The 13507-nt window shown below is 40.1% G+C and overlaps 1 protein-coding gene across 1 annotated transcript; it reads left to right on the top strand.

The window, feature by feature from the left end:
• Positions 1–3571: 3571 nt before the first annotated feature.
• Positions 3572–5440, top strand: K441DRAFT_675357 (glycoside hydrolase family 13 protein; the record flags this gene model as incomplete). The annotated part of the gene is made up of 1 exon (XM_067650847.1): positions 3572–5440. One exon carries the CDS (start codon positions 3572–3574, stop codon positions 5438–5440), a length of 1869 nt encoding a protein of 622 aa, XP_067506822.1.
• Between the last annotated feature and the right edge of the window lie 8067 nt (positions 5441–13507).

Raw genomic sequence — 13507 nt, 5'->3', positions numbered from 1 at the left:
TGGATAAGGAGTCCAATAATAGAATAATAGGTATATTGTATAGACAGAGACAAATCCTTAAGGGAAAGGAGGGGTCTGTATGCAAGGTAGAAAGGGTTTTCCCTAGGTATATACAGAGCACGTACCTTATGGGCAAGTCATCCCTAGGTTGTCCTAGGGTCGCCCATACCTTACAGCTATATAACTATCTACTTAGGTTTTACCTAACATTTTAGTATAAGAGTAGTCGTAGCTTATCTTCTTGCTTTAGCTCCTATAAGTATAACTAGCAAGTTTTAATCACTATAGAGTTGCTTCTACTAATTAGAATAAGCTTTAATCCGCTTTAGTTCTAAGTCTAATAATAAGTAATAAGCTACGAGTTTGTTATAAGTTGGTAGGTTATTTAAGGTTATAGCGATCTTCTCTTATAGCCGAATTATTAGCTTATTATATAGGTCTAATTGGTAGTTCTTAAAGGGAACCTAGCCTTTTCTCGCAAGATATAGGAATTAAGTCTAAAATTTAGCAAAGGGTTAGTTTAGTTTTATTATTAGGTAATTATAGTTATACTAGGCGTTTTATACTTTGTTTAGGTTAATATAAATAGCCGCTAGGTGCTATATTATTTTATTAATAGATATAAATTAGATAGGGGACTTGTCCTTAAACTTAGCTTAAAGATATCATTAGGCATTCCTAGTGGTTTAACTAAAGAGGTAAAGCATTTTAGCTTCTTTAGAAAGGAAATAGTTATAGTTAATATAGAGCTTTCCTTATACTTAAATCCTCTAATTCTTAAAGGTAGGGTCTATCCCATTAAATAGTAGTAGGGGGTTAGAAAGCTTAACGGACTTTAATTACTTCGTTATTATATCCGTACTCCCTAGTATATTATATTTAGTAAAGTAAATAGGTCGGCTAGGGCTTTAAGAAGAGGAAGCTAGGCTATTTTATAGGGCTATAAGGCTTTCTAGGATCTCTTATAAGGTCTCTTATATATTTCTTACCTTTAGATAATTGGCTTCCTAGTTAGCTATAAGGGTATAAATCTGCTCGCGTACGTCTATAACGTTATTATTATCTTTAATTTCTAATCCTAATTAAATCTTAGGTTCCTCTTAGGTAGAGGCAGCTCTCTTAAATAAGTTAGCTTTAGGTGCCATTATTAGCTTCTTAGGGTTTATTAGTATTATATGCTTTAGTTTTAATTCTAGGGGTATAGGTCTAGTCCTATCTAGCTTATAAGGTAGGATATTATTTAGGCCTTCCTAGGCAATATAGAGTTGTTTTAGTGTCTAAGTATAGCGTGTTAACGCGTCATTGTAGACGAAGTTTCTTTTGGGGTAGGATATTATTAAGGCCTTCCTAGGCAATATAGGGTGAGCTTAGTATAATGTGACGGCTTATACAAATGCCTCTGAACTAAACCTTGTAGAATGCTATCTTATAAAGATACTAAGCTAAGGAAAAGGAAAGGGGGTTGCTAGGGCTGGTGTAAATAAATAAGTAGCGCGAGCCGCCAAGGCGCTAGTAGTTGGCGAGCTAATAGTAGAAAACAGTACCAGATAGTACGCGACAGTACGCGATAGTATGAGATAGTAACAGGTGGCAGAATATGGCAGAACTTGGGCAGAATTTAGCAGGTGACGCGCTCTAGCGCCGTCACATTAGGCGTTAAAGAAGAAAATACCTAAGGAGAAGGAGATAACTAAGGGGAGGAAGAAAACGGTGCTGTAAATACATCTAGTGAGGCCGTATCGGGTATTGTAGTTATATTAAAAGCAGGGCTAATAGAGGCCTAAAAAGGCGAAATTAAACGGAAGATAATATCGGAAAAGCTAGGTAAGGCTCTTTAATTTAGCTAAATATTGCGTTTGGTATATAAGGGAGGAAGGGTAGGAGAATACGCAGGGGGAGGCGTACTTAGGGGTCGATCTTCGTCCAAATTCTCATTAGAGGCCATATCTAAAGAAGTGTATATAGATTAGTATTGGAAACAATTGATTTTGGTATAAAAAGGGCTGATTTTGATAAAAGCAATATACTGTCCTTTTATACAACCTTAAGCTCGCCATACCTGCCAAAAGTCGTCCCCTAAGTTGTCCCCCAAGTCGTCCCCCAAGTCGTCCCTCTAACCCAATTGCTCACCCAACCGCTTACCACCACCGTCACCACCTCTCTACTTTGTTATGACCTCTACTATTACAGATAAAGCCGCTCAAAGAGGGGTATGAGTCTTTCTATATAAAGAAACGCGTTAAGTATCGTGAATATTAGTTAGTAATATAAAATCAAGAAGAGCCTCATCACGACCGTACCGGGAGAGCACCTAATCGTAGAGCTGAAGAAAATGAGTCAAAGACGTCAAAAGGCGTCGCGGTCGCATCACGGGTTAAGGTTGTTCGGATATTTCCATTTGATATCGGCGATCGATCTACATACGGCTAGTAGGAGGCTTAATCGACACGCACTTACAACGAGATGTGACAAGGTGGTGTAGTAGGTGGGGCGTCTGACCCGTTTATGTTACCCCCTTATAGCAATCGTAGCGAACGCCCATGCTTGGCGTAAGAACTTTAAGCTGTTCACGGTCCTATAGGGCTCTCGCCAATAGAATCAATACGATCAAGTCCAGATGTCCAGTCACCATTGTGCGTGTGCACGGATCACTTGGTGGTAGGACGCTACCGTTGGAAGGGATAGTATCGTCATCTTTGTCAAATATTGTGAGGTTTCCACCCGTACGATAATGTCACATTTGAGCGCTGTATTCGCGTTTTAGCAGCTATTGTAAGTCCACAACGTAGGCGTAGGCGTAGCCAAAAAGGGGGAGGAAAGAAACTTCAACAAGTCGTTGAAAGGGAGGAGTCGTACCCGTTGATCTTCAGGACAGTTCTCCCAGAACAACCAAAATAGCCCTTACGTACAGCCATAGGCGTTCGCTACAATTACTATGTACAGTTGGTGGCGATTGAGTGAGCCCGCGTCCCGTAGCGAAATAAATTTTTGCTAGAGGGGTGGAAGCTGGTCATGCACAAAGCTGTAGGATGAGCTTTACTGCGTGGTAATCTCTTCATTGCCTTCCCTTGTCGAGCCTCCGTTGACTTAGTGTTGAAGCTGAGACGTTTCACGGTCGGCTGTCCACCAACCGCAGACTTTCTAAAGGCTCAACCTCCGTCACGCCTTCACCATACCGGAACGTGCCAATACTCAATAGACAGTCGATCGAGCGATCGAAACAGGCTTCACGGACCTCGAGCCGTGCCGAGCATTGACGTTGCGTGCGACTTCTCTTCTGTGGTGGTCAGACCGTGAGGCTGGCCACTCAAGACCGTCGTTGTGCACCCAAATTCGAACGCCTCGAGCTCAACCGTCTTGGCCCGCATTCAGCCCTGATCTCCATTCCCACGCTATCATGCGACAATGGGATTGGAGAAGATGCCACATCCATCAGCGTGGAGATGCAAAAGAGGCTGGCTGAGCCTGAAACGGGCAGCTGCGTGATTTCCAATGCATATATTCGCCTACCTTCTTTCCCTCTGACTTGTTCTCACTACATCCATCGCAAATCCATTGTCCCAGGCCAAAAATGCAGAACAGGCCTATTACGAATGGCGCCTCGGAGGCCGCCTTCCAGAGCGTCAGCGCCGGTGAAGTGAAAGATGTCCTCGCTGAGAGTCAATCATCAGCGGCAGCGTTCCATAAATCGCCTTTGGCGTGGGAGGATCAACAACTTTACTTTCTTCTCCCGGATCGCTTCTCCAACAACGACGAAGATGGTTACCAGGGTGTCGATGGCAGGCTTGTTAATGGCAGCACCAAGATGTTCAACGCAGAGACAGACACTGGCAATGCAATTCGCACTCCCCAGGACGCGGATCTCTGGATGGATGCTGGAAGCAAATTCGTACGAGGCTCCTTGCAGGGTGTCAAAAGCAAGTTGGGTTATCTGAAGCGCCTGGGTGTGACTGCTCTCTGGGTTGGTCCCATTTTCAAACAAGTACCCAATGATCCGAGTCTCTATCACGGGTACGCTATTCAGGACTTTCTTCAGGTTGACCCTCGATTTGGTACCCGTGAAGACCTTCGTGACCTAGTAAAAAGTGCTCACGAGCAAGACATCTTCGTGATACTTGACATCATCCTCAACCACAGCGGTGATGTTTTTGCTTATAAAGGCGGTGGCAAACAATGGACCGGCCAAAAGTACGAAGTCGAGGGTTTCCGAGACTCGCACGGGGAATCGACTCTCCTATTTCAGCCGATTAACCTCCAAAATTCCCCCAACGGCTTCCGCGATTGCGCCGTGTGGCCCATAGAGTTGCAGGCTTCAGGCTCCTACACCTGTGAAGGCTCTATCTCGAATTGGGACAATTATCCCGAATATCTCCTCGGCGATTTCTTCACGCTCAAGGATATCAACCTTGGGCCAGATGCTGCTGACGGTTTTGTGCCTACTCCCGCGCTTCGTGCGTTGTGTCAAGTCTACAAGTACTGGATTGGCTTCGCCGATCTGGACGGCTTTCGCATCGATACCGTCAAGCACATGGGAAATGGGCCAACTCGATATCTTGCTACCTCCATTCACGAATTCACACAGTCCATAGGAAAAGACAATTTCCTGCTGGTTGGCGAGGTTGCTGGAGATCATGCCTGGGAGACTGTGGAGATTACGGGAATCGATGCAGCTCTCGGCATCGGAGGTGTCCAAGCGAGCCTCTGGAAGGTTCCACAGGGATACGCTAACCCAACGGACTATTTTGATCTATTCAGAAACGCGCTGTACCTGAAAAAAGGTTCTCACACTTGGACGCGCAACAAGGTCGTAACAATGATCGACGACCACGATCAGATCTGGCGTGGTATGGATAAAGCTCGGTTCTGCTCCAGTGACCAAGGAGACAAGCTTGTTCTCGCCGCTCTGGCCTTGAATATGACCACTCTGGGCATTCCGTGCATCTATTATGGCACCGAGCAATGTTTCGATGGCACCGGCGGAAGTGATCGCTACATTAGAGAAGCCTTTTTCGGCGGCGCCTTTGGTCCTTTCCGCTCCAAGAGTCGGCACTGCTTCGACGAATCGAACACCGTCTACAAAGAAGTCAGCAGGATCTGCGCAATCCGACAGAAGTATCTGTGTTTGAGGCGCGGCCGGCAGTACCTTCGTGAGATTTCCGGTGACGGCCAGAACTTCGGCGTCCCGGTCATCATTGGTGATCGTATGCGCTCCGTTGTCGCCTGGTCTCGTATCTTCGGCGACGAAGAGATCCTCTGTGCCATCAATACCAACCCAGACGGTCCTTCCTTAGCCTGGGTCACGATTGATAATGATATGCATTCTGATGGCAGCTACCTCAATTGCATATACCCAGACACGAGGACGCTTACGGTTGCTGCGCGGAATGGGAAGGCGGTCTTTCTTGAGCTTCCCGCGGCTGGTTTTGTGATGTACAAGTAAGGAGCGGTAATCCAAAAAGTTATTCATCGACGTGGTTATCTAATGGTACTGAGACGTGCCTATTGCGCTCACTTGATGCTTGAATCCCTTAATGATAATCTTCGATGCCTAACTGGTCTTTGGAGCTATGATGGTGTTGTTGTGCCGCATCGGTGGGAGCTCTTCGTAGACCTAGGTAGAATTTCTCCGATATTCCTTCCTTTTAACTTTAAGCCTTCTTCATTTTCCTTAGCGGGCCACCTCATGCACGTGCCCACCTCGTGCACGGTTTTCCTCACCAAAAAATGCCAAAATAACGTAGTTGACCAGGAAGCGAGCCACCCCACGTAGCGAGCCACACAAGAATATTCCTACCATTTTTTATTTCATAGCAAATTACACCAAAATCAAAAAGCCTTAGCATATTGCACGATGCCAAATCAATCTTTGCCCTCTCGTAAAGCCGAAACNACNATATAAAATATTATACAAGATCTTTCTTCTAGTGTTNAGCCGTNAATTCGCAAGGNCTCTANCGCCTATNGAGCANCTAGATCTACCGTTAGACATCGTCTTANTAGCTATCTCCCNCGANATAAAGCTTACCTAGGTTTATTATATCCGCTATAAGAATAGTAAATTACTAAATAGCTCTATAAATATTAATCCTAGGACCCTCCGTTAAAGGCTTATATACTTTTAGAAATAGCTTATTCCTATTTAGGCGAAGGCTGTACCTTAGGCAAGTATTAGGGGTAAAGATTTGTTTAACGCTACGGTCTTAGTACTATGCTAAGTTATTAGCTTAACTGTTAGAGAGCTTAGAATGGCGATCTAGCAGTTATATATAATTAGTTTAGGTTCTTCCATGATATACGTAAGCGATATTAAGTAAGTATTTTAAATTTTATCTATAACTTTAACGAAAAGGGGTTATTACTAGGCCTTATTATTGTAGACCTAAGTAATTATATTAGGTAAGATATATAGGGAAAGGTTAAAAAATTAAATAGTTATTATAGCTAGCCGTACTTATAAGTTAGTATCTATTATTAAAACAATTTACGCTAATAGCTCTTTACCGCCTACCTTCTTAATTTAGAAGACGTAATTAATACTAGGAAGGATAATATTAAATTAGTAAGTAAAAATAAGAGCCTTCGCGGGATATACGTACACTATATTCCCTAGTAAGTAGATATATAACTCTTTAGGCCTATATTATATTAAACATTATATTATAATAAATATACAAGACATCTTATAGAAGATTCTAACAGTAAAATATAGTTAATATTGCCTACTTTTAATAGATAATTATTAGAGCTACCCTACCTAGCAATTTTTAAGTATACGCTCGCGCGCATAAAAATTATCTTAGTAGCTTTACGACCTTATCCGACTTATAAGCTTTAAACTACTTAGATATAGGTTTATTTTAGGCCACTTTCTTACTACTACGGGAAGTAAGTAGATACCTTCTATTGATATAGCCACTTAGGCGTTAATAAGGAATTTTTTAAAGCTCTACCTAAAGGCATATATATAGGTATTTACCCCTAATACGACCTATAGCGCCTAGAAAGCTATAGGCCTTCTATCTTATAATTCTACTACTATCTTAGAGACTCTTACCCGCATAAAGGTAAGTTTAATCTTAATTATACTTATTAGGGTTTAGAACGGCTCTATTTAATATAGCGACGTTAAGCTCTAATAAAGTCATTAGTGTCTTTAGAGTGCGTAAAGTAGTAGGTATATTTAATTCCTTTATATCTTAGCTTTTAGAAGGCTCTATTATATATTTAGGTATAATCTATAGCCTATAAATAAGTAGATTAAAGGGTCGTTGATCCAGAAAGGGACGTCGCAGGAATATAGTAGTCGTCCGTGTCATTAGTCGGCGCGTAGGTCTATATCACTACTATAACGTAGTTAAATTAATTTAAGCAATATTAAGATCGAAAGAGTAATATAAAAGCTTTAATTTAGCCTATTTGAAATATATATAAGCTCGTTATTAATTTTATTATAAATTAATCACATATCACCTGTAACGGCGCTATTGCACATTACCTGCCAAATTCTGCCATATTCTGCCGACCTGCGATTGGCCCGCCTAAAGCTAGCGCCTTGGCGGCTTACCCTATATATTTATTTACATCGGTCCTAGCAACCCCTTTTCCTTCTCTTTAGCTTAGTATCTTTATAATATAGCATTCGTTTAAGCTTCGGTTTAGAGGCATTTATTTAAGCCGTGATATTATACTAAGCTCTCCCTACCTTACCTAGGAAGGCCTTAATAATATCCCACCCTAAAGAAACTTCGTCTGCAATAACGCATTAACGCGCTATACTTAGACACTAAAACAACTCTACATTGCCTGGGAAGGCCTGGATAATATCCCACCTTATAAGCCAGACAGGACTGGACCTGTATCCCTAAAATTGAAACTAAAGCGTACAATACCAACGAACCTTAGGAAGCTAACGATGGCACCTAAAGTAAGCTTATTAAAGAGAGCTGCCTCTACCTAAGAGGAACCTAAGATCTAATTGGGATTAGAAATCGAAGACAATAATAATATCGTAGACATACGCGAGTAGATTCGCGCCCTTATAGCTAGCTAGGAAGCCGATTGTCTTAAAGCGAGAAATATATAAGAGACCCTATAAGAGATCCTAGAAAGCCTTACGGCCCTATAAAATAGCCTAGCTTCCCCTTCTTAAAGCCCTAGCTAACCTATTTACTCTACTAAATGTAATATACTAGGGAGTATGGATATAATAATAAAGTAATTAAAGTCCGTTAAGCTCCCTAACCCCCTACTACTATCTAATGGGATAGACCCTACCTTTAAGAATTAGAGGATTTAAGTATAAGGAAAGCTCCGTGTTAACTATAACTATTTCCTTTTTAAAGAAGCTAAAATGCTCTACCTCTTTAGTTGAACTACTAGGGACGCCTAACGGCACCTTTAAGCCAAGTTTAAGGACAACTCCCCTATCTAATTTATATTTATTAACGAGATAATACGGCACCTAGCGGCTATTTATATTAACCTGAATAAAGTACGGGATGCCCATTATAACTATAATTACCTAATAATAAAACCAAACTAACCCTTTACTAAATTCTAGACTTAATTCCTATACCTTATAGGAGAAGGCTAGGTTCCCCTTAAGAACTACTGATTAGACCTATATAATAAGCTAATAATCCAGCTATAAGAAAAAATTGCTGTAACCTTAAATGACCTGCTAACCTATAAAAGACTTACAGCTTATTGCCTATTATTAGACTTAGAATTAAAGCGGATTAACGCCTACCCTAATTAGTAGAAGCGACTCTATAATAATTGGAACTCGCTAGCTATACCTATAGGAGCTAGAGTAGGAAGATAAGTTACGACTGCTCTTATACTAAAGGCGGTTATAACTATACACTAGTGAGCCTCGCCTGACTAGCTATATACTACGCCATTAACTAGTATTTACCGTAATACTCTAATTAACCCTGCCTTAGCTATGTACTTTAACTGTAATAAGTAAGGTTACTTTGCCTCGTCCTGCTCGGAGCTAAAGGATATAGGTAATATTAAGGAGATAGAGGAAGGAGAAACGTCCGATAAGTTGGGAAAAGAAGAACCCTAGGGAAAGACTCCCCTTTAGGGTACCCTATCGATCTTAAAGAGATTAATCTTAGTTAGTTAATGGGTGGAAAGCATTTTACGGTTCTATATATAGTATCTTAAAATAGATATAGAGTTAATATAACTGCCCTTATTAATACTAGAGCAAATGGCTTCGCCTTTATAAATACTACCTATATAAATAATGTTGCTAAGTTTCTAAATACAGAAGCCATCTAACTAGAGAAGCCTATTTAGGTAAAGGGCTATAACGGCTAAGCTGGTCGGCCCGTTACCTATATCTTAAAGTTATATATTGCTCTTAACGGACGACGCTAATATAGTATCCCCTTTTATATCCTAGACCTAGGGTCCTATAATATAATCCTTAGACGAAAATAGATATCCTATTTTAATATTTGGTTAAATATATAAAAAAGACGGTTTGTCTGGCCGGAGGATAGACTAAGGTTACCCTTCTTTATTAGGGAGATCTAAACCAACCGCAAGACACTAGCCGTAAGGGGTGACCTTACCTACTAGTAGGATGTCCGGGCCCGTGACCTAGCCTTTGCCTAAGAGGACGCCTGCCGTGAAGCTAGAAAGAACTCCGTACTGATAAAAATACTCTCCCGAAGCGCTATATTTAAAAAGGACTCTATATATAGAAGCGGGACAGATAATAATATAGATAATGTCTAAATCGTATAGATCTAACCGTTATAGAAAAGAACGTATTAATAGGATATAAGGGATGACCTCCGAAAGATATAATAGGAGCTAAAAGGAGTAACAATAACGCCAGTACCCTAGAAGTCCCTAAAGTTATATACGCCCCTATTATTAGTTAACCCCCCTACTATAGATATCGCCGTAATTAGCGCTATAGTATTCTACTTTAATATATACCGGAAGAATAATAAGGTCTTTATAACGAGCCTATATAAGATTAACTAAATTATTAATAATAGAGAGGAAAGGCTAGATAAGGAAACCGACGAGGAACTAGTTAAACGCCTCCTTCCTACCATTTATATAGGCTATAAGGATGTATTCTTAAAGGCGGCCTTAGATAAGTTACTCCCCTACTAAATATACAATTATAAGATTTAATTAGAGGCCAATAACTCGCTAGGCTATAGCCCCCTCTATTATTAATTAATAGATAAGCTAAAAGTAATAAAGTAGTACTTAATTAACAACCTGGATAAAGGGTTTATCAAGCTAAGTTAAGCCCCTTTTACTTCCCCTATCCTATTTATAAAAAAGCCTAATAGAGGCCTTTGTTTTTATATTAACTATTAAAAGCTAAACGCTATTACTTAAAAGGACCGGTATCCTATTCCTTTAATTAATAAGACCCTTATACGTCTAAGCTAGGCAAAGATCTTTACCAAACTTAATATCCGCTAAGCTTTTTACTAAATTAGGATAGACCCTATATCTAAAGATTTAATAACGTTCTATACCCGCTATGGTTCCTATAAATATAAAGTTCTTCCTTTTAGACTAATAAACGGACCGGCTACGTACCAAAGGTATATAAATGACGTTCTTTTTAATTACCTTAATAAATTCTGCACGGTATACCTAGACGACATTCTTATATACTTAGANGANNAACTTAAGTATTAAGTTTATATTAAGAAGGTCCTAGAGAGGCTATAGAACGCGGGCTTATAAGTTAATATTAAGAAATGCGAGTTTGGGGTAAAACGTACAAAATACCTTAGGTTTATTATAACTATAGAAGGAATTAAGGTTGACCCTAAGAAGGTAGAGGCAATCTATAACTAGAAGCCCCCTTATATAGTAAAAGAAATCCAGTCCTTCCTTAGTTTTTGTAATTTCTACTGCCGGTTTATCCGTGACTATAGAATTGTGGTAAAACCTCTTATATAACTAACTAGGAAGGATACGCCTTTTGTCTTTAATGATAGCTATATAGAGGCCTTTAAAGAGGTAAAGGATTAGCTTATCTCTTCCCTAATCCTTTATCACTATAACCTAGACCTTAAATTAATGCTAGAAACAGACGCCTCTAATAGGGTCGTAGTGGGAATCCTATTACAGTTATATCCAGACGGTGAATGGTACCCTATAGCTTTCTTTTTAAAGATAATAGACCCGGCTAAGTGTAACTACAAAGTATATAATAAAGAAATGCTAGCTATTATTTAATTACTCTCCTAATAGCGCGTAGAGCTTAAAGGTATAAACTCCCGGATTAAGATATATATAGATTATAAAGCCCTAGAGTACTTTATAACTATAAAGCAGCTTATAGGGTAATAAGCCTAGTAGGCCGAAATACTCTCCTAATTCTTCTTTATAATTATATATCGTTCTAGTAAGCAAAACTCTAAGGCTAATGCCCTAACCTAAAGAGAACAAGATATAGGACCTTAGAATGAGCTAAAGACCCAATATTAGACGCGCGCCCTCCTTTATCTAGAATAGCTTAACCCACAGATCCTTAAGGAGCTAGACTCCTAGTAAAACGAGCTAGCACTAATAGAGGAGTCCTTAAATAAGCTAATAGGGCTAATTAACTACCTCCTAACTGTAAACCGTACGGCTAACGCCTTAAGGGCCCTCCGCGAATAAGCTGTAAAAGGAGACCCCAATTTTAAGACGGAGGAAGGATTACTCCTATACTAGGAGCGGCTTATAGTCCCTAACGTTGACAATTTATAGACCAAACTAATCCGTAAAGCTTATTGCTAAGTCTCTACGGCATACCCTAGCAAGAATAAGACCCATAAAATTATTAACTGCCGCTACTACTAGCTAAGAATAGTTGTGGATATTAATTAATATATATGGAACTGCGAAGACTACTAGAGAGCTATAATCCTACAGGATAAGACCCCAGGACTACTTAAGCCACTCCCAATACTAGAGCGCCCTTAGTAGTATATCTCTATAGACTTTTATAAACTACCTAGGGACCGTAACGGATACGATATGGTTATGGTTATAGTTAACCGCTTTAGTAAACGCCCGTTTTTAATTCTATATTATAAGAACATTAATGCTAAAGAGGTAGCCTAGTTATATGTCTATTACGTTTACCGAATCTATAGACCACCAGATACTATTATGTCCGATTATAGGCTATAGTTTATATCAGCCTTCTGGAATAAGTTTACCCGGATCCTAGGTATTAAGCTAAAGCTTTCTATAGCTTATTACCCCCAAACAAACGGTTAGATAGAGATTGTAAATCAGTACCTAGATTAGAGGCTTAGGCCCTTCGTTAACTATTTCTAGGATAACTAGTCTAAATTACTACCCTTAATAGACTACGCGCAAGTAACCTTACCCTACGACTCTATAGGGTTTACCCCGATTTAGCTAGAAATAGAATACTTACCCCGTATAAGCTTTAACTGGAAAAGGCTAGAAGAACCCCAGACTATATAAGAGAAGCTATTCTATGCTAAGGCCTAACAGTACGCCAAATAATTAGAGGAGGCCTGGACGGTAGCCCGCGAGAACCTAGAAAAAGCTTAGAGGTCGATGGAACAGTAGGCGAATAAACACTATTGAGAGCCCGATTTTGCCCCTAGCGATATAGTCTGGGTTATAATAAGGAATTGGAGGACCGAACGACCTAGCCGTAAGCTGGACTACTAGATGGCAGGACCGTATAAGGTTCTTAAGAAGATAGGCAACTTATATAAGATAAAGCTCCCAGACTTAATTAGGGTTCACCCTATCTTCTTGCTAGATAAGTTATGGAAAGCTGCGAACGACTTATTGCCTGGATAAAAGAATAAGCCTCCCTTACTAGTTTAAGTAAACGGTGATAATAAATGGGAGGTTAACGAAATACTGGCCTGTAAGATAGTATAGGGAGCGCTAAAATACCGTATTTAATAAAAGGGCTACGATTCTGACCTAACCTGGTACCCTATATAGAACTTTATAGGCTGCCCCTAGAAGCTTAAAGAATTCTATAACTAATACCCTAATACGCCTGGACCCCTAAAGTACCTAGATAAATGGATGGAATGCTAGTATAATAAAGATAATAAGTTACCGGAAGAATATAGGGATAAAAACGCCCCAAAGCCCTAATACAGCTGTCTGCCAAATTCTGCTATATTCTGCCGTTTTCTGCTAGTACCGTAAAATTTTAGATGTCTAGGAACTTTAACCGCTAGTCGAAGTTATCTAATTAGTTAGATCCGTGCTAAGACTTTTAGCAGCTACTCTTTCTAGCCTAGTGCTTCCACTTAGCCTACAATCGCCCTTTGTACTTAGTCAGGACGGACTCATATCCCCTTTATCTCCTTATCTTATATTTTTATAATCCTACGTTTATAAGCCTAGTGCTACCCTATTTTTTCTAACTAAGCCTAAGGGCAGGCTTTCTTTTAAAGAGGGGGGTAATATAACGGCGCTATCGCACGTTACCTGCTAAATTCTGCCATATTCTACCGACCTGCGA

The sequence above is a fragment of the Cenococcum geophilum genome, assembly GCF_001692895.1.
Source record: "Cenococcum geophilum 1.58 unplaced genomic scaffold K441scaffold_10, whole genome shotgun sequence".
Lineage (NCBI taxonomy): Eukaryota > Fungi > Ascomycota > Dothideomycetes > Gloniales > Gloniaceae > Cenococcum > Cenococcum geophilum.
This window is presented reverse-complemented; position numbering and strand designations above follow the sequence as displayed.